A 22,042-nucleotide genomic window follows, 5' to 3' on the forward strand; every position below is an offset into this window, starting at 1 on the left:
ATGAGGCGGAGGCGGCGGCGGCCCGGCCCGGCCGCTCCCGTCTCTCTGCCCGTGGCGTAGCGGTCCCCGCCCGGAGGAGGCCGCGGCGGCGCCGCCCGCCGAGCCATGGCCCAGCCGGGCCCCAGCGCCCCGACCGAAGGTAACGCGGGGGCGGCGGCGCGGCCTGCGCACCCCCGGGCTCGCCGGAGAGCCGCGCCGGCCGCGGGGCGAGGGCGGCGGCCTGGGCGCGATCGGCCGGGCAGGGTCCGGGGGGCCCGCACGGAGCGGGGACCCGCCGGGAGGGAGCGGGGAGCGCCCCGAGGAGCTCGGCCGGGAAGGCCTTGGGAGGGGGCGGGAGGCAGCGCAGGTGGTTTTTTAGGCTGTAAATGTAGAGCAAGGGCGGCTCCCGGCGCGCAGGGAGCGGGGATAACGCTGGGAGGGACGCGCTGCCACCGGGGAACGGGAGCCCAGGCTCGATGGGACGAGGCCTCCCCGCCCTGACAGGGGAGGGGAGAAGGGTGGCGATGTATCCAGGTAGACATGGATCCGGCGGGTGGGACTCCTCATTGATTTGGCCACGGCGGGGGATGTTCGGCTGTGTTCGAAAAGGTACCTCGGAAGGTTCAGGTCGGGATGTGCAGTGAGAACAGTGCATTCCTTTGCTGCAAAAGACAAAGAAAATAACAGATCTTCTCTCAAGGTGGTACGTACCTGTGCAGAAGGAAGCTAAGGTTTCCTGGAAGGTTGCTGCTGTGGAAAGGTTATTTCTTTCTGGTTTGAGAGGAATTGTGGACGTTTTTTACCTTGGAATAGGTTACAGAACTGTGTGCATGTAAAAAAGCTGTAGGTAATGCTTAGCTTGGAAAGTGAGGTTGAAGGGACAGTGTTTACTGAGTGGGATGTATGGGAAGGGGTGGGGAAAGCAAGGATTTTAAGTTTAGGCTGGTTATAATGTAGATATAGGAGAAGTGGAGAGATGTGCAGAATCCTTCAGGATTGGTGCTTACCCAGCCATTGGACTAGGCCAGGGCTCTCCTCTTTTAGAGAGCAGTTGAGTTTCCTTGGGAAAGCACTCTGTTAGAAAAGGGCAATGATGTATTCTTAATTATGCATGTCTAGGGAATTGCGTGGGCTTTTTGTTTTTTTTCTTTTTGTGGAGTTACACGAGAAAGTGCTTATCCTCAGGGATTTCAGCCTGCCTTTTAAAAGTTTTAATGATGAAGGTGCTTAGATTGTGGGGTTTTCCCTACATTAAGGTCAGTCATTGCTTGTCCTTCGAGAGCACTGAGGGGAAGGTGAGTTTCTCTGCTGTCATGCTTGTAAGGTCAGCGTTGGTAGGGGTTGTTCTCCTGTACTTTGTGGTGAATAACCATTGTTTATTGTTCTTCAGCCTGTTCTTCTGAGAGCTGCAGAACAACTTCCAACAAATTTTCTCCTTGGCTCTTGCAGACTGTCTCACTGCAGGTGTGCAGGGGAACTGTGCAGTGTACAAATGTTGGGTGCCTCTTGAACAGGAAAGGTAGTTGTAGGTTTGTAGTGTATTTGAAGGTCCACGTTGGATATATTTTTGCTGTTGTTTAAAAGGAAGGTGAAGAGGTGCAAGTAAATTTAGTGGTTTGATAGGTTGGTGAAGTCTGTCTTACAAGAGGCATGGATTGCTGTCTTTTTCCTTCTCCCTAGCTGTGGGGAGACGAGGATGCTGTAGATGAGGGAATGGGCTGAAAGCTGGATGGATTCTGAAAGTGGTTGCTGTGTCCTACACTAATGAATTGGAGCTCCCAAAATGGCTCCTCTCCCCATCCTCCTTTGGCAGCCATAGGACCAGTTTGGGGGTTTTTATCCACTTTGATTACTATACTGTTGTTCTCATCTGTGTTGGCTTTTTTTTTTCCTAAGTAACTTGCCAAAAGTGTGCCTTGAAACTGTTCTATTTCAATGTGGAGAAAATTCAAGAAATGAATTATTTAATATTTTTAGTTGTCTGCACTGAATTTATTGCGTAAAGGAGTAGCGTAACCTCTAATTTAAGATTACATGGGACAACATAGAACTGGATTAGTATGTTCCCCTAAGGAAAAATAATGGCTTTTTATAATTACTTGTATTGATTATAAATAACTTATGCATTCTTTACTCATGCAAGCCACATCAACTATGATTTGTTTTGTGGAAAGCAAGTATAAAAGAACTACTTTCTCTACTGTGGTAGAGAGGAATTAATGTAGAATTTGTCTTCTATTCTAAAGCCTGTACTGAAATGAAAATGGGCCCAAGTATAGGGGAAGGAATAGTGCAGAGAAATAGGAAAAGAATGGGCGTTGTGTCCTACCCTGGCTTTGTACTTTGGATTAGTGGAAATGTTAATAACCCTTTAATCTGGTGTGTGGGGTTACAGAGTTTCTATATGATAAGGATCGCAGAGAGGCCGAGGGCAGCCCTTGGCTGTGTGCTGTGAATTGTGAGCTCGTGATGTTGACCTGTGCTGCAAGTAGGTGTGTGCTGCCTGCTGATCCTGGTCAAGGGGCTTTTTGGGGAGATTTTAATTTATATGCATTGTCTAGATTGCATTACCACAGCAGTAACACCTTATTTTTCAAAATATTTTTTCTTTGGATATAATATTAAAAATTGAAACCTCTCAGGCTCCCTGGGTTTAGTTTGGATCTGGGTGCTTGCGCTCTCTGAATGTAAGGTTACCAAACAAAATGTGTTGGCGTAGTTTTTCCCTATCAGAGTGCTCAGGATTTAGTATAATTCCCCTTCTCATTTCTGGAAAACATTTCAATGAAGGAACTGCAGTAACATAAAACACTATTTCTTCAATACTAAAGTGAATTAGAATGATAGGCCACTTATTAAACTCTTCTTACTGCTCTAAACTTAAACCATTAGTACAGTCAGATTGATAATTAACATATCCATTGATATTGTTCAGTGATAAACTGTTAATGGCACAGTCTATCAGATATTTTAGTAAGAATTTGCTGGCACAAAGAATTGATCCAGTGTTGGAGTAACTTAGGCCAGTAAAAAGTATCTGTGGTGGGAGCTGTGCCAGCTCTCAGTGGAGAGAACTGCTCGGCTGTAGATGGAAGATTGGAGGATGTTGCCATATTGATTTTGGTGCCACCAGCAGGGCCGTGATCTGCTTTATGTCCCTGTGTCAATAATTCAGGATCCCAAGAAGAGCTGGGATTTGCTGTCACTGTCACACACCCCAGGGGCTGAGTGATGATGGTGGAGAGGTCAGGGATGTCACACAGAAAATTAACTAACAAAACCTTCGGTGCTTTTACATTTCTAGTTATTTTTCTTGTATGTATATCACTTTTAAATAAAATTAAAGTATCTAAAAATGCTATTACTCATCTCCAAGCTAGGTGTGGTTCATAGGGGACTGGCTGTGAGTGCTGATGTTCAGCTTCGCGTTGTTGATGCAACTGTCAAATGTCAAACTCTTACCTCTTGTGGAGTAACTTCAAAGTTGTTGGTACTTTCCAAGAGGCAAAAAAATTTTTCCCTCACTTTCATTTTGCTTGGTCCTTTTTTGTTACTATTCAATAGTTACTAATATTAATAAAACATATATTTTAATTAAAGCACAAATATTCACACCTTTTTTTTTTTTAGGCTGTGTGCTTTTCTGTCATTTTAGTGGACAAATCTGGAATTTGGTTTAAAAAACAAAACAGACACCTTGAATGTACATGTTTCCTCCTCTTATTGTTTCTAGGGAAGTTTTGATCTGGTCAGCAGGTCAGTTTGCTCTGAAGTGGGAATATCCACATTCAGAGTGTCTGTTTTCCTGTCAAAGTCAAATTGCAAATCTCTTAATTTTGAAAAATACCATGACCATGTTATTTATCATTACCTGTTGATCTGCCAGAAGGCACAACGAATATGCTTTAACCTGTGGACTGACTCTTTCTTGCATTTTGGACACTGGAAGATAGAAATTCTTTGCCCATTTTAAATTGCTTCTTGGCCACTTCACCATTGTCACAGAGAAGATGGACTTAGTAGTGTGTTTTCTTCCCTTCCTGGTGCCTCGGGATGCTCTTAGCTGCTTTCCCACAGCCCTTGGTGGGTGGACTGGATTCCCACTGTGAAACTAGTTTGTATGCACTCCCTTGAAAGTGATTGAAGAAGGAACTTTGTTTTAAAACTTTCAAGAAGCTAAACCAAACAACTTCTCTCTGTGAGAGTGGACCAAATCCCGTAGGCTTCATTATGGGTGATGGTTGACTGGCAGACTTGCTGGGCTTTCACTCCAGGCATTTTATTAAAAAGTGCTTCTCAGATGTGAAGTTTTCTATCCTAAATTTAGGTTTTTTAACTACATACTTTTCTTCTTAAAAAATACCAAATATGTAGTTAAAAAAAAAAAAAAAAAAAGCCTGAGTTTGAGATTATGGCTTTACTCTGACTGAAGTCTGTCAAGATAAGAACAGGTAACACTGATAAGCAGCGCTTACTAACCAGGCTGCTGTGAAAGCCATTGTGTGTGTTCAGAGGAACTTGTTTCACACCAAAGGTCTGGTACTTCTCTGTGGTTCATCCTTTACTTGCAGAGTTGGTTTTAGCGTCTGATTTAGTGGTGGCTGAGTTAATGGCACCCTCTGCAATTTATTCTATAAATAGGGTAAGCATTGTGTCATTTTAGTCATAGTATAGTCAATTAAGCATGATGATGAATTATCTCTGGAAAACTTTAAATCATCTGATATTTTTGTGTAAATTGGCATAGGAAGAACAAGTGAGCAGTGTACCCTTGGTTAATATTTCTGTGTCTTCCAGAAGGAAGAGGGTTTTTTTTTTACCTGAAAGATACCTGGTGCTTGAGAAAACTTTGGAGTTGTCCTGTTGCTTTCTAAGCAGTGCCTGTAGCACCTTAAAAATGCAGAACTGCAGCATGACTGCTGATATAATGAGGAATTGCGTGTATTTTTTTTTCCCATTCGTGTCTCCTTCAGCCACAACTCCCCTTGGTGTTCAGCTGACTCGTGATGGTGCTTCCCTCCTTCCTGTCTCTATCCTTACGCTTCTCTTCCCAGGCCTGATTCCTTCAATACAATGAAGGGGAAAAATAAAAGCTTTTGAGTCACCTTTAGGTCTGTTTCCATCTCCTCTGGCAATTCCTGCTTCACACAGCGGAGCAGCAGAAATGTGGCCTTGCTTGCTCTTCGGTCTCAGGTTTTTGCTCCCTCTCTGGTCAAACACCCAGTCATTGACTGTGTCTTGGGCAACTGCTGCTCTTCAGCAAGTCCTCTGGTTTCCTCAGCCCTCCTTCCCGGCCACCACCTCAGCTTCTTTAATATTGCTCTCCTTGTCTTTTGCAACCTCCTGTCTGTGGGTGTCCCCTGGACCTTGCCCTTGTTTTGGCTGCTCCAGGCCTTGCTCTGCTCTGTGGGATCATACCCATCCCTCCATTCTTCCTCTTCTAGAGAAACTCGCATGACTGTGCAAACTTCCTCAGTGAAAAAATGTCTTTTCCAAGTAGTATGGCTCCCTAGCTGTGCTGAATCTTAGCTTATTTGCTCTTTTTGAAATATATTTTTTTTTATTTAACAGCTTTCCAGGTTCTGTTACTAAGGAAGGAGGATCTCCTTGTGCTTTACTCTTGGTATAGAGAACTACTCATCTGCTTTCCAGCCCTGCTGTATACATGTTCAAGTTCTGAGTGTTTTTTCAGAACAGACTGTAGAATTTTGAGGCAGTGAACTTCGGTTACCTAATCATGAGGTTGGCTGACATCTAATTCTTTAATACCTTGGTATCTTTATTTATAAACTGAAGTAGCTAAGTGCCTCACCGATTGCAAAAAAATAATTGCTGAAAGTTAACTTATGCCTCTTGGAAATAGAGGTAGAAAATAGAAGCATCCCATCTTTTGACTATCAGAGTGGTTCTGAAAGTTGGTATCAGTAGATTGCAGGACAGGAAACAGCAGTGCTGTGATCTGCTCATTTGGTTCTGTGTGCAGTTAAGGGCCCTGTCTTGTGTGTCTGGCTGCTGTAGGGACTGAAAACTAACCAGAATCTTGGAGTAAAAAAAACCCCAGCAGTCTGATTTTCAGTTACTTAGTAAGCCAAAAGCACCTTGCCTTACTGTGGTGAGTCACCCTGAGAAGAAATTTTAATTTGGGTGGGATTTTATTAATATTTATCATGTTGTTTCTGGAAGTGGTTTTTAGTAAAACCGTGCAGCGAAAATGCTGTAACAGGTAGAAGTTATACATGGCAAAGTGAATTGGAATCAATAAGTGGAAGGCAATGGTAGCGTTAACTGTGTGTATTCCAGAGGGAATAGCCTGGAGGTGAGAGGGAAGGATTACCTGGGGATCAAACCAAACCAGCTTTGTCGATTCTAATGGTGTTCCCATGCCTTTAAGCCAGTGACCTGAATAGACTGTGTGGTTTGTATTGCATCTTTTGTCAATACATGTTTTTAGCTTACAGATAATTGCAACAAGATTTGCAATGCTGTTTAAATGGCAACAAAGGAGAGGAATAAGCACAACAAAAGGAGAAACAGCTCTTTCACCCTTTCTGTCGAGTGTTTCTGTGTATAACTGTTTATCCCCCACACCCGTGCCTTGGTAGGGTAACTTTGTATTTGCATGGTTGGTCACCATTAACATACTCCCCAAAAGAAATGATTTATTTTAATCTATGCTACATCAGTGCTATGCAAAATCAGGAGGCAGCGCCATGGTTGGTTGCTTTAAGAAAAAGAACAAAGCAGTAACTTGCAAACAGTAACGTAGATAAAACCACAGAGTATAATACAATCCTTACATCTGTGTGTTCAGCGTCGTTGCCTTAATCTACACAGGAAGAAACACAGAGGAGTGCTAAAAGTTATTGCTCAAGCAATAAGTATTTTAACCTTCCACAGTAAATTTTCATGTCCAGTATCCTTTAAGGAAATTGTCTTTCCTGAGCCTACTGGAGTTCACATTAGACTCCCATTGACTTCAGACGCAAGAATTGGAACATTCATCTTACATTAACAGTAACCTGTGCCAAAATCTCTCTGATACATTTTTTCTGTGGTGTTACTTGGTTTATTTTGATGAAGTACAAAGCATAAATTTGGCTCTGTTAATTTAAATCATCTGACAGGCTGGCATCTTTATGTCATATGCTATATCTTCTGAATTTTCTTTCAAAGATTGGTTTCAAGTAAGGTTTTCTTAATCGCCAGCTTGCAATGTCTGTTTATATCTTCTCCCATGTGAAATTAATGGGAAGGCAATTAGGCAAACTCTGGATTCTGTGCTTGAGTGACGCTTCTAGCTGTGAAGATATTATAGCTGTCTGTCTGGTCTTCACAGCTTCTGCTGGAGTCTTAGATGAAACTGGAGATGAAGATGTTAAATCTCAAAGTGGTGCATTAAGTCCTGATGTTACAGAAGTTACATTTGTTGGAGGCACTGAGGATTACATTTTAGCTGATGATCCCTCCGGAAGGGTTGTAATGGCTTGTTACAATGTCTAATCTAACTGCGTATTTGCTTTCAAGCAAGAGTAAATGTGAGCCTAACCTTATTGTAGAATACAAATGTTTTCTGATATATTTTTATCTACAGCTCTAGGTTTTGTACCAGCCTAAGCCCTTCTGTACTGGAAACCCTCTTTCAGTTGCGTTCGTTCAAAACCTGAGTGTGTACAAACACTGGTGGGAAACCTGAGCTTTGGAATTTGCTTTCTAATACCGATTAAGTTTGTCAGCTTCCCCTGGAGAGTCTGAATGGAAATCAGGATTTGAGAAAGGTCACTTATCACTTACAAATGTCAGTCATCAAGTCTTACAAAGTAAGTTTTGCTGCATAACTACACCAATTGCAGTTGCCACAAGGGAGAGTGGGGGACAGAAGGAAGGCCAGACTATTTTTTTTGGCAGGCAGCAAGTACTTAGGTTAAACTGATTATCAGACTGTACCCATAGGCTGTGGTTTCATGTTGCAGCTAAGCCAGTCTAGAAGATTGCTGCTGCTGAAAGAAGTGCTCCTGTTCTCTTCTTCCTGCTCCCACAGCTGTATTTCCATCATTTCCTTTGTGCCAGCTCTGCACATTGGACCCATCACTGAGCCAGTTCAGCTCAGTCGCCCAGTTGAGAACTACTGACTGAATTAGTTTAATTAATTTAGTGAAAGACCTGATAAGTATTAGCGCTGGCATAAAGGAAGGGTGGAGACCACACAGTAGTAATATGAGAGACCAAGGGTATAGTTCTGACTTTTTTTTCCACAGTTTACTCCGATCTGCGTGTTCATTGTCACGGGTGTGTCAGATCTGGTCTGTGCTCAGCCAAGTGTGAGGTGTGATCTGCTTCGGACCACGTTTGAGATTCACTCCCCTTCCTCCCCCCAGTTTTTTCCTGTATCACTCCGATGCTGTCACTGCTGTCAAAGACTCTTGTAGCATGGTGGGGATAAAAGACACATGTGCTCACAGTGAGGTGGGAGTGCTGAGTTATCCTGTCAGATGACCACCAGTACAGAAATTGATTTAAAATGATTGTAACTGCAGGCTTAGTCAAGCCTTCCCATTCTGTATTGCTTATACCCCTGGAATATTTTAAATGGTTGGAAAATTTCATGCTGGAGGAGGGTTTTCTTCCTATTTAACTGTTTAGGAATTCATGTAGTTGACAAGTGGTAACAAAAAATACGAATATATAGAATCACAGCAGTATTTTCTGTCAAGAAATAGATTCTAGAGGCTTGGGGGAGTACTAGTCTGTTGTTCTCAGGGAACATATTAAACTGCTTTAGAAACCTTACTCTAAGTAATAGGATCTGTATCCTGTTACTTATCAAATAAAGATGTTAGTTGTCTTTTATTATTTGTCCTACTATATTTATCATCACAATGTCTCCATAAATATATCTGGCAACAATATTTTCCAGGTCATTTATTAAGATTTATATCCTTTAAGAGGCTACTCTACTGCACTGTTTTTTTATGCCTGCAACCTGCTTTTCTGACAACTAAATTTTTAAAATTACTGTTCCTTGAAAGTAAGTTTTTACCCGTTCCCTTTCCCAGTTTATTCTCTGTATACCAATTTGGGTGGCCAAATTACGTAGCAAGGGATAGAGAACCACAGGGGGAAAGAAATCTGATGTTAACTCCCTTTTTGTGGTGCTTGTTCACATCCATAACTCTTGAGTTGTGTATGAGTTGCTGCTATTTCTGAAGTTTTCTGGTACTTGTGAAATTACCGTAGTGCTGTCTGGCAGCTGTGCATGTGGAAGTGAGTTTCCATGGTCTTGTTGATTATTTCAGCTTTTGAAAATGTCTACAAAGATCCCAATTTGCTTTAAATGGTAGTGTCCTCATACCTATAGCAATGGTAAATTACAGAAGCCGTTGCCTATATAAATTTCACAAACATTGGCTTCTTTCTGGTTTCTTCCACATAACTTTCTTGGGTGAGTTGTATTTCACTTTTATTACCTTCCTTTGAATTTTTAAGTGTGTTAGGTTATCATTAATTTGTTCTTTCTGCTCAGAAATTGAGAAGCAGGGTACCTGGGGTAGTCTATAGCCTGAATGCTCTCAAAGCTGTGCCTCAATTCTTGGCCCCATGACAAATAGTGAGACAGCACGAGATCTCAGACTAGTGGTGTCTTGGGGGAATTTTGGAATTAATGTAATGGTTTTCTTTTATATATTAACTTACTTCATCAAAGAGAACAATGCAGTAGGGTTGTTTTGTGTTTTTTTGTTGGCTGGTTTTTTTTCTTGAGAGTTGAGTCATACTTTATTCCCATTTTTCTGCCTGAAGAGGATAGCCTTTAATAATCTCTAGGTGAAGTGATAAACATATAATAAGAAGTCACAGGGATTTTTTTCCTTCCCACTGCAAATGAGTCAGCAATTAAATTATCTTGAAAGAAAATCAGTCTGTTGTCTGGGTTTAGCAAATGTTTACATTTTAAGAGAACAGTTATATTAGTGGTGCTCAGAGTGCAAATTGTGTAGGGGGTCTCCTGTATAATGAAATGCATATCACAATCTCTCCCTAAATGACTCTCAATCTGAAATATTTTTATTTGATCAGAACAGCAGATTCTTGGTGGTTTACTAAAACAGACAATATACTCAAATTTTCTTTTACTGGGAAGACACAGTAAAAACCTCACTGTCAAGTGGAATTGCCACGTGTAATCCAGTTCTGGATTTTCTGGTTATATCATACAAGTGATGAGACATGGTAGTGTGGAAAAACTTGGCAGGAATATTCCTGTGTAAATACGAAGGCTCATTCATATTTTCAGTCTTGCTCTGGTCAGGAAGATTTATGTGACTTGACATTTTTGGGGACTTATTTTCAAATGCTGTGGAAGGGAATAGGTGGCTGTGCTGGAGGTCTGATTCCACGCTGGAGGAGTCTCTGTCTGCTTAAAACACCTTCTGTTGGTGTTTATCTTGCAGGTAACGAGATGGGACAGGCTGGTGAAATGAAAGGGGCAGGGACGTGTGTGACATGTTTGACAGCTGCATTGTTCAAGCTCAGATGTGTGAAATGCTCAAAAAGCTTTGCCAAGGGGATCACATTAGGCTGTGTAGAGATCTACCTAGGCTGGCCTAAACCTGGCAGTGGTGTAATCCAGCTGTGAACCCTCTTGGAGAAATGTGCCCAGTTCTTGGGAACTTCACCTTCCCCAGTTCTGTGCTGCCATCACTATGCTCTTGTTTGTTCAAGCAGTGACTGGTCTGAGTAAATGCCCACAGCCTGTAGAGTAAATAACCCCCTTCATAAACCCAGGGAGACACTGAGCTTTTTTTTTTTTTTTTTTGCTTTTTTCAAATTGATCCTTCTGAAAAGGGCAGATATAAAAAAGAAAAATTGTTAAAGCAAGGGGAGCAAGATACAAGCACTTAGGGAGCAGGGAAAGTGCTGGTGATCGTGATGAGATTGGTAACTGTTCTCTCCATTTTGTGTCATTGTAGATTAATTCAAAGTTCACCAGACTGTAGCTTACTGTTGACTTTTGAAATACTCTGATATGCATTCAAGCTTAGCAACACTGCATTTCTGAGGAGATTCACTGGTGATAGCAGCAGGATGCAGCCAAAACACTTTCCATAGGATTTCATTTGGTGGTGTTGTCGGGTTGACTTTTCCAACTCTGTGATGCGTCCACTGCTGCCCTATTTAAATTATTCAAAGAATTGATACAGCACAGAGCATGGTTGATTTTCTTGGAAAAAAGTGCTAACCAATAGTGTTTTTCTGAAATTTCTTGAGGAATTGTTCTCCTCATCAAAACATCAAAGGCAGAGATGAATTAGAGTGAAAACTAATGATGGTAAAACTCCTTGTGCATTAAGTTGGGACTTCTGTGGAGAAGACTGTGCACACAGAACTGAGAGTTCTGATGGCAGCCTCATTAAAAGGAGAGAACCAGCTACTATGGTGAGAAGGGATGGATGAAAAGCCAGGCTATAATGATGAAGGTAGGGGACTGTCCTTGGGATGAAGTGATGTTTCTGGCAAATGAAAGGAGATTCTTGGAAAAAAATTCAAGCTCACTTTTGTCAACATGGACATCCATGTTTAAGTGCATTCCTGTGATACTTGATGTGAGTGAGCACTGTTCCATTGCAGTCCAATGTAAATAATGGTTAACTAAGCATAAATTTAAAACTAGGCTTAAGTTAGCCTGGGGTCAGAATGACTAAGTGTACAGAAGAGCATTACTTGTCACATGAAGTGGGCTTACCAAAAGTGGCAGTCAGGTGTGATTCTCCTTTACTGAGTGAAATGGAGTGTCATGAGGTGGATATTTGGACCCCAGAAAGCAACTGCCTGCTTTTGTGTCCAGGAAAGAAGGTGAAGGAGATAATAACAAAGCAAGGAAGTAGTTAACACATTGGGAGTGCTGTAAAAAGGGAGAAAAAGTGGGAAGTGGAAAAAAAAAGGGGTAAGGAGAAACTGTGTGTTGGCCTTTTTTTTCCTTGTAATTGTGCATGAAGATGTTTGCTGTGTAAACATACTTTGGAGGAAATTACTTAGTTGTTACTGCATATGGCTATTTATCTCTGCAGGTTTCATTAAGCCATTTAAAGGACCCTTGTTTTCTCTTCCCTTTTTTCTTGTTCTCATCTTGTGGCTGCCTCATCCCTGGAAGTGTCCAAGGCCAGATTGGACAGGGCTTGGAGCAACCTCATCAAATGGAAGGTGTCCCTGCACAAGCCAGGGGGTTGTAATGAGGTGATCTTTAAGGTCTCTTCCAGCCCAAACATTCTGTGATCCTTGATTGTATTATAGAAGAGAGTCTTCCCATTTTTCAAACATCTAAATTTCTTCAGATTTTAATTACTTTAATTTAGTGATGGCTTTTCATTTTCTAAGATCCTTAATGTAGGATGTCATACAGTATTTAGCATGAAAAAGGAAAATAAAGAGTAGAAATAGGCACTACTGAGATTACAGGTTATAGTGGAAAGATGTTTGTCATTCTGCTTCAATTAAAAATAACATTACTTTCAAACTGTAATAATATATTGCAAACTTCCACTTGTTGTTAACAGAGTATTTATAGTGTGGTTAGATGTTGGTAACGTGCAATGCTCAGCAGAATATTTTTGATCCTGCACTTACTGATTTACTGCAATAATTATAAAGCTTCTGTAACAGATATGATGCAGCAAGGCTCCGTTCTGCATGGTGATATCTGCATTTGTCAGCAGCACCGAGTTTTTATGGATTTGGCCTTAAATTGGTACTGGATTGTTTGCCTGTGAATGTTTAGTCAATAGAGAACAAATTGTGGATGTCAAATAACCTTCAGCTGCACAATCAGCCAGAAATGGCTGGATGAATGCAGCAGTGTCTGAAAGCTGCGCTGCCCGAAATGGGGAACTGCCGGAGCTCCTTCTGCAGAACAGCTCAGTGCTGGTGGCACTGGGGAACAGGTCCTGTGCCAGGGCACAGCTGTTGGGCAGAACCCCCCCTGGTTTTCCCCTTTCTGGGGTTGAGTTCTCCTTGCTGCACGCAGTGAAATGCTTTGAAAGAGGAGGTGAGACAGTCGGAGGCGTTTGGTGCCGCTCTGAAAATGAAGCTGGCAAGTGAGAAGTCAGGGGTCATTCTCTGTCCTCAAAGTAAAACAAGGAAAGTGTGTGACCAGTGAGCTTGAGCCATTTGGCCCAGTAAATAAAATGCTTGATGCTTGTAAATGCACGTCTGAGAAAAGCAAGTAATTATTTTCTTCCTGTTTTGGTTTTTTTGGTTTTTTTTTTTTCCTTCAGTTTGATCTGCTGCTGTTGAATATCTGTGTGTAAAGGCAAATGCTGTTCCTTGAAAATAAAGCAACCCCCATTTCATCAGTCAGGAATTGCTTCTGTTTAAAATACTTATTCAAAGAGCCATAATCTGTTCCTTTGCTTCTGAGTGCCTCATGCAAACAGCTGGATTGGAGCGTATTGTAAGGGGGGAGGGGGGTAAGGGGGGCTGGTTGTCCTTTTTTCATCAAATCCTGTTTGAGTAAAATAAAGAAAAGCGTTTTGCAGTCTCTATGCACGGTCTGGTGGCAGACTTAGAGTACAAGTTTATATAGTAGCATAATTGTGGCTCCAATATGATGCCACAGTAGATGAAAATTAGCGCTCATAGAAAATAGTAGAAAGTCATAGTAGAAACTCATACTCACAGAAATAAGTATTTTTCCATATTTCTGTCTCAAGCAATCATGACAGGAAAAGAAGGGTAGAAAATGACAGAAACAATTTTTTTTTTGTCTCCAAAAAATTGATTGTACATGTAGGTTTTTTTCTGCTCTGTTTTCATATTTCAGTTATGTTGGACTGAACTCTTGATGTCATGTTTGACACTTTAAATATCAAGCAGAAAGTTCTGTGGCATTAATTTTATAAATAGACCTGGTAGTCAAAAATAGTCTTATTGATAATCAGCTTTGTCTGTCTTAGTTCTGGAATGATCACTACATGTTTGTTTGTGTAACTGGAAACTATCATACATAAAATTTAATCCTTTTCGGAGCTTATCTGTGGAACAGCATATAAATAACTAGTCAATAAGAAATGTGTGTCTGTTCCTGTGTTTTCCTAGAATTGGAATTTTGCTGTGCAGTGGGTTAAGAGAAAGCTGTATCTTTTTTGTTAAGAGTTTCTCTTTGTGTACTGCAGCAGTTTCATAGTTCTCCTGTAAATCAATGAATCCACTCTGAAACGGATTTTGCTGTCCTTCTTTTGAGTTCTTCTGCCTGGTTAAGGCACATGATGAGATGCACTGTGCTTTGCTGTAAATGTCGGTGCTCCACAGGAGATGGGGATCCCTGTGTCTGACCTGGAGTATCTGCAAAAATCTGTGTTGTTAGTTAAAAATAAAGCTAGTGATTTAATTGGCATCTCCAGCTCTGTCATTTGTAGCCTATTTGGCGTAATAATCTGTGAAAAAAATGCTGGTTTAAATTGTTGGCCAAAAGAATTTCTTGTTTTAGTTTGGCATATCAATTGCAATTTAAAGTTTTCTCAGTGCTATTTCAGGAGTTAAGAAATTGGGTCTTTAGGGTTTTTGTTTGTTTCTTGATGACTTAGGGCCCTAAATAGGGAATTAGGTCTTCGCACTACTGCTCTGAGGAAATACAGAGTGTTCCGTGCCGTGTGTGACAGCGGATCCCGTTTCAGCCGGGCACAGCTCCGCCAGCAGGGCCCGTCTCTCGGCTTTGTTTACTCTATCCCTCATCCGTCGTTAAACATTGATAGCTGGGACTGGGAGCATGGGAGCAGCGCCTGGCAACTCAGGGAATACTGACACTGCAAAATGGACCTCTTGCTTTTGGGGCTGGTTTTAAGTTGATAGCCTATGATAGCAAATAAGTTTTCTTTTTTCAGCTTTCTTACAGGCCTCGGGTGAGTTGGACCTAAATTCAGAGTGAAAATTAAGTGATAAATGACAAAGGCCTAATTGGAAATCTATGAATGAGTCCATTTCCTGCCATTGACTCCAGTGCAGTTCCAGGTGGATTTTAATCTGTGCCATGTAGCCCGAGGGTACCTGTGCCTGGCAGTCTGGGCTTGGGATCACACTTGCGTTTTGGGAAGTGTCTGTATGGCTTTTGTACAAATTATACCTCTGAAGAAGAAAATAATTTCTTTGTAAACTTAATCACTTAGCAGAAAGGTGGTAGTTGTTAAGGTGTCTCAGAAAATAAACTTTCTTTTGCTTTTATTTCTTATGCAGGTGCATTTGAGGGGGTTGATGTTGACCTGCACAGCCTATTGTCCTCACGTCTGTGTCTTGTCTCACTGCACTGGGGATGTGCTGATGTGTGTCCTGAGCTGTATATGTAGCGCAGGTGGTAAAACCACTTTAAACTTAGTATAGAATCGAAAGAGCAGTGTTAATGCACAGTTGCAGTGATGGATGTCCTGCAGTTGAGATCTTAGACTGCTTGTTTTTTTCAGTGTCTGCAGCTGGCCCTGACAGGTGCCAGAGCTCAGCTGTGGCAGGGGTTGATTATTTATTTATTTATTTATTACTTTTTAGACATAACTGACAGGCTGCCGAGAGGGGGAATACGGTAAAAATGTAAATATTTAAATTTAATTTCCTTCTTGGTGGTTCTGCCCCCCCCTCCTTGTGTTTGGGCAGGAGGATTTAAAAAGGATGAATCTGTTGTTTCCTCAGCTTAAAGCACTTGAACATTATGCTCTTGTGGTCCCCTCTTGCCCTTCCATCCTCAGCAGAAGCAGCTCACACCTTCAGAAGAAATACAGCTTGGTTGCTTTGCACTTTCTGATGGGAGCAGCAGCACAGCTGCTGCTGTCTCTCTGCTGAAGGAAGATGGAAAGGGAATCGAGTAAACAAGGAGTGCTCGAGTCATCTTTGGGGGCAGGAGAGTTGACTGATATCTACAGTTGATTTAACTTTCAGGATTACTAACTGTAGAATGAAACAGTTTATTCGTGTGGTCTTCAAAAGAGTGTGTGCAAGGTGAGTGATGTCCTGATTCCTCCTTGTTCAGCTGGAATGTGTGCATGTGGCTCCAGGACGGTACCTGTGGATGCAGAGCTGCCTGGCTGGATCTGGACAGTGCAGCCACCTGCCCCTGGCACACACCTCCCTTAGGCTCTAGTGCCTCCAGGAGCTTCCTTGAGGAGCTGGAGCTGAGCTCAAAGCCAGCTCCTTAGGGTCAGCATGGCTGTTCATGGGGTGTGGAGCAGGAGGTGCCACGGTGGCTCTGCATCGCCCTGCACGGGACTGGGGGGAGTGGAAGCACAGGCAAAGCCTTTCCCTTTGCAAGACTTCAGCAAGAGATCAAAGGCAACCCTTTCACCTTGGGAAGCATTTTTCCTACACAGACCTGGTTCCACGTGTGCTGTTTTGTCCTCGGTTTTGATCCAGGCACTCTCTGAACTCACTTGAAGCTTTGTTCTCAGTGTGTCTTTGCTGCAGGTTCCTTTCATTTTCTGGAGAACACTCCTGGGCAGTTGGCTTTGAACTACCCACATGGGGGTTGCTGGCCAGAAAAACCTATGTGTTTGTATTTAAGGTGATAAAAAAGCCAAATTTAGGATTTTTGTAAAAAAGCAACATTAAAATTTCATCAGTCCTATATATGCATGTATCTTTTATTCCGTACAGAACTGAACAGATTAAGTGCTGTATTTTGTAACATCGTAAGCTCTTATAACCAGCAAAACATACCTGTGCTCTTAAAAGGTCCTTTTGTTTGTGTCTGCTCTTACTCTCCGTCATCTGGTACCAAAAATAACTCTCCCATCTCAGTGGCATTGCCCATCCAGCGTTTTACCACTGCAAGCTGTAGAGCTGATTCCAGCTGTTTGTGAGTCTAAATGTTTGATGCTGAAGTCTCATAGTCTTTGTATTGTGTTTTCACTACTTGATCGTGGTGGGAGGTGTTGGATGGGATACACAAACACCTCTGATGGATCAATATTTTGTGTATCTAGTCTGTGCTATATAGAGGCTATAACTGAAGTGATTCAGCTTTGCAAGGCAGAGTTGGAACATGTCCACAAAATGCTTTTGCAGAACACATAGAGGCTCAGTTAGAGGATCATTTTTTTCCCCAGTGCATTGCAGCAGGGAGATGGGTTTTGTTCTGGCTCATCTGTCCTTTATTTCTGTTTCATATTTGAATTCTGAGGTGTGCAAGATAAAACTGCCACCTACAGCAGATCTTTGAGATGCAAAGAAGTTGATACTGTACATGCAGATAGGTTGGTGGTTGTATGGGGTCTTTATAGCATCATACAGTGGTATCATATGGGGTTTTTTCAATAATAAGCATGTTGTAACAGTCTTTGTAGTCTTCCTACTCTTCCTTCTTTCGTTGTAGCACCAGATGAAGGGCTGATATGGTAAATTCTGGAAAACAGCGTGATGTATGTGTGCCCTTGGGGATTTTTACCTGCTGGAAATGAGGAGAGTTTGATCTTACAATCAGTTACTTCTCTAGATTGTGGTCATCCTCTAGCAAACTTCTCTAGATGTAATCTGGTTCCTCTTTTGGTTAACATGCAGAACTGAAGACTGGATTCATAATGGCACCTAATTTTTGGCTTACAGGGTTTCCTGTGCTTTGCCCTTTCATAGCTGTTGGCTGAGCTGCTGTCACTTCTTTTTGACCTCAGCCTTTGAGCACTTGCTGCTTTGTTGCTCAGCCCTCACACACTCCCTGTGCCTCGTGAGTAAATTCCCAGGGGAAAAAAAACATTACCAGAATTATTTCTATTTCTTCCTATGTTGTATATACCAAATTGTGGTTTTCTTTGGAAGACTGTTTTCTGCAGAATTCCCTGCCACATTCCCTCTAATTCCCCAGAGATGCTTAATTAGAATTTGGTGCTACAGTTGAAGAAAACTTACCTTCCTTTGTTCCTTAAAGGACTGGCTAGTTTTCCTGATGATCATGAGGCAAAAGCAGAGCTAACAAGTAAAGATATTTTAAAAAGAGTAAGCCCCAAACCTCAGCCTCGGAGAATGGGATGTCTGGATAACTGTTAGTGATGTACCTTATCTTCTGCTTTATTTTTAGATGCTCTTCTACAACGGGTTGCAGAATTGGAAAAGGTCAATGCAGAATTTCTGCGCACAAAGCAGCAACTTGAGCAAGAATTTAATCAAAAGAGAGCAAAATTTAAGGAGTTATACCTGGCTAAGGAAGGTAAGTCCTCAATTCTCTGAATTATTCTAAGGTTTATTGAACTTCATCTTCAAATAATCCCTGTACGAAGCACAGTCTTTTAAACAGTCATAACAAGAATGTAAGAGATTCAATAGGTGGCTACTGAGCTTCCTAGAATGAACTTTTAGAATTAAATTCAAAGATTTGCCTCATGGACAGGAGCCAGAGCAAACTGATGTCCATGCAGAAACACCAGCAGTGAGTTTTAATACTAATTTCCTGAATTCAGGGTGCACTCTCTGAGCAGGAGCTGATCTGCTAAATGGAAAGACGTAGCCTGGATGCTGTGCTCTTTGTACTCTGTGGCCTTTTTTTTATGTAGCATTTATTTGTCTTAAATTTCCATCAGAGGTAGGCTGTAAGCAGGCAAATGTTATAAAAGTTTTAATACCAGCCAAGGGCATCTATTTCAATAACACAATTTATAGGAAAATTTGAACCGTATGAGCTCAAATATCTGATGAAGGATTGGAGAGTAGAGATAGCTGTTCTGAGAGCCAGATTGATTTATTTCTAATTCTGATGATTTTCCTGTCTTTAACATATGAAAGCAGAGCCAAACCATAATGCATTAAGACTGCAGCTGCTGTATAAGCTTATGAGAGCAGAAATACAACAGGCATAATGAAGATCAGATCATACAGCAAACCTATTTACTTGTGTTTCTAAGGCTGGATGAAAGGAAATTTTATATACAAGACACTACTGATGAGATCAGCAATAATTCTCCCATTTTGGTATGGTCAAAAAATAGAAAATAAATTGTGATAGAGGAAGGAAAAACACCCCAACTTTTATGTGTACTGAAGTGAAAGGGCACCAGAGGAGAATAGACAAGCAATTACTTTTCTTTTTTTTACCCCCCCAAAACACTTTTCCCTCCTTGTCTCCAAGACCCTTTCCTAAATGTGCATTGGGGCTGTTGAACCCATCTTTAATACTGTCATTTGAAAACTAAGAATATTAATGGCTGCAGAGTCTTCATTTTTAATACAAGGATTAATGTCCTTTTAAGTACTTGATTATTTCTGGGTTCCATATTCTCTGTTGGGGGCGAGAGCACCAGGATTGATTCAGCTTTTTGACCCTGAGGGAAATACATGGAGATAGCTTGGTTTGGGTTGTGTACTGGCCAGATGTCTCTGCTAAAAGTGATTGCCATTGAAACAGGCTATGTGGGCATAAAACACATATTCTGTGTTAGTGCTTTCGGAATTAATTATACACGTCTTCCAGATCTGTTTGTTTTGGATTAGTTGAGAACTCAGGAGGATAATACAAAATTAGTTTAATTTCTGTTTATAGTTGCAACAATTAGAGAAGTAGTGGGAGTTCCATTGAATGTGTCCCTTTTCTTAGTAGAAGCTCAGTTTTACCAAAGTCTTCAGTAAAGGGCAAATTAGGCTGCATAGTTTTCTTATGTGGGCTCTCCAAAGTGGTCACGGAGTGTTTCTGTTCGAGAAATATGAAGTGTTCCATCCAAACTGAGAACCAAGTCAGTGCCAGAAATGGGAGAAAAACTGTTTTCCAGTCTGTTCTTTCCTTTTCCAGATTCATTACCAGAATGAGTTAAATAATAAGAGCTGATGAAAAGCACAGTCCGCTTTCATCAGGTATATTGATCCTAATTACATCTAGTGTGTGCTTTGTGTCTGCATCTGTGACAGAAGATACTTCTTTAATAAAAGGCAAGGGCAAGCAAAGTCAAGAAATAGCATTCCCTGAAGATACCTGCCAACATTTGTTCAGTCCTCACAGGTAGATGTTTTAATACCAGTGCTTCCTTCACTCCCTTCTGTTCTTTGCCATAGCAACTAGGGCTACACTTCAGATTGAACTTATAATCAAGCTAAATGTATGTAATCCTCCTTTCAGAGGACCTGAAAAGACAGAATGCAGTGCTGCAGGCAGCCCAGGATGACCTGGGCCAGCTGCGGACCCAGCTGATGGAAGCCCACGCTGAAATGGAGAACATCAAGGCCATAGCCACCGTGTCAGAGACCACCAAGCAGGAGGCCATCGATGAGGTCAAGAGGCAGTGGCAAGAAGAAGTGGCTTCACTCCAGGCTATCATGAAAGGTAACAGCCAGGCAAGCTGCTGAGATCAGCCACCCTGGTGTCTTTAGGGATTTGTGTCTGCTCTTCCACAGAATATGGATAATTGTTATGGCTTGGGAAAGCTGCTGAAGGGCTGGATGAAGGATAGTTCCCAAGGCTGTGAAAAGGAGCTTAGTGGGTTTTTATTGTCAACTTGAGGACAGAATTTAGAATTCATGGCCATGGGAGCCTCATGTATATGCAAAGCATTTTTGAGGGACTATGAGTGTGATACTTCATCCTTCCATGAAGAGAAGTATGATGCCTGTAATTTGACAAGTCTGAAAACAGATTTAAGCTGCCAGCATGATTCTCTTTTTTCCTTCTGTGTGAGCACAGTTCTGCTCTCACAGTCAGGTGTCTCTCCAGTACTCACATGGGCCTTCCCCCAGGGTAGTGACTGCACATGCTGCTCTCTCAGTCCTGGGTGATTTTTTTCTGGATAGTTCTGATCTATTCCTTGTTATATTTGCATGTTGCACAGCTGTTGACATTTCTGAGACAAAGTGAATGAACAAAAGGATATGACCTGGGAACAGACTATTGCCACAAATGTCTGTTTTCTTAAAGGTCCACAAACAGGATCACTCTATCCTGAGTCTGAAACTGGGCAGTTTTTCCATCACCTCATTATGCTTTTCACCCAGAACAGACAAACCTTCCTGTATATTGAGTACATGAATGTCTGCTTACTTATGATCTACACAGATACATGAACCTAGATTAAGGCTCAGCTGTGCCAGCTGCTGTCCCTGTGTAAACACAGACAGCTCCTGACCTCAGAGGGGTAGTGTTAATCCTGGGGCAATGCAAGCTATGCAAGAAGTTTGAATTTCTTTGCATTTTGGAGTACCTTTTTAATGGTCATTTGTTTGGATGATGTGCTTGGAGGTACAAAATGTGCTGCTAAACAGGATGTTAGTCATGTATGTTACCTTGAAATTAGGAGTTGCACAGTTTTGGGGGCTTGTTTCTTTGTGTTCTGGTGATGGTACTAATTGAAATTCAGTTCCTTTCGATTTTTTACTTACATTTGGGTTTTGGGGAAGGAGTCCAAGGGAAGGGAGAGCTCACCGTTGTCCTACTTTTGATTAATTATAGTAAATCATTGAGTGGTTGGAGATGGAGTTCCTAAAGCTCTGTTCTTTAACTTACATTGAAAATAAGTTTTGAAAATGCTGTTTTCTAGAGACTGTTCGTGACTATGAGCTCCAGTATCACCACAGGATGGAGCAAGAGCGAGCTCAGTGGAACCAGTACCGAGAAAACATGGAGCGGGAAATTGCAGAGTTAAGGAGGCGACTCTCCGAAGGCCAGGAGGAAGAAAACCTAGAAAATGAAATGAAAAAGGTACATTGGAATGGAGTTCCTCAGTTTCTGTTCGAAGATAGGCCTGTGGGGTCACACATGGGTTCATTCCTATGCCTGCTGTAATTCTTCAGCAATTCACACAGCCTGCTCCTGCCAGCTGCTAGCCTTTGTTCATGGAAGTCATCATGACCTAATCCATTTGAAGCCTTAAAGGTTTTGTTCCTAATTATGTGGATTCAGTGAGAGAATTGCACCTGAGAAGATGGTAATGTTTTGCCTTCAGCTCGTAAAAACAAGTAGCCTTGTAAAGTCACTTGCCATAGTGTCAAATGAGCTCAAGTAAAACCACCTTTAGATTTTCCTGGATTGACTGCAGTTTTATAAAGTTTCCTTTACACTTCTGTACCTTTATTTCTTTTGCCAGGTCTTAAAAACTTAAAGTACCCATTAAAAACCTCAGAATAC

General features: G+C 41.7%; 1 protein-coding gene across 1 annotated transcript in view; it reads left to right on the forward strand.

Annotated features, from left to right (window-relative positions):
* Nucleotides 1-2: 2 nt before the first annotated feature.
* Nucleotides 3-22,042, forward strand: part of RABEP1 (rabaptin, RAB GTPase binding effector protein 1) — a 47,087-nt gene continuing 25,047 nt past the window's right edge. Inside the window, exons 1-4 of the mRNA XM_048324309.1 lie at nucleotides 3-139; nucleotides 18,020-18,148; nucleotides 20,045-20,248; nucleotides 21,456-21,616. Coding sequence (XP_048180266.1) covers nucleotides 106-139; nucleotides 18,020-18,148; nucleotides 20,045-20,248; nucleotides 21,456-21,616 — 528 coding nt within the window. The 5' untranslated portion in view covers nucleotides 3-105. The remainder of the gene's footprint in view (nucleotides 140-18,019; nucleotides 18,149-20,044; nucleotides 20,249-21,455; nucleotides 21,617-22,042) is intronic.

This window comes from Corvus hawaiiensis, chromosome 20, assembly GCF_020740725.1.
Source record: "Corvus hawaiiensis isolate bCorHaw1 chromosome 20, bCorHaw1.pri.cur, whole genome shotgun sequence".
Taxonomy (NCBI): Eukaryota; Metazoa; Chordata; class Aves; order Passeriformes; family Corvidae; genus Corvus; species Corvus hawaiiensis.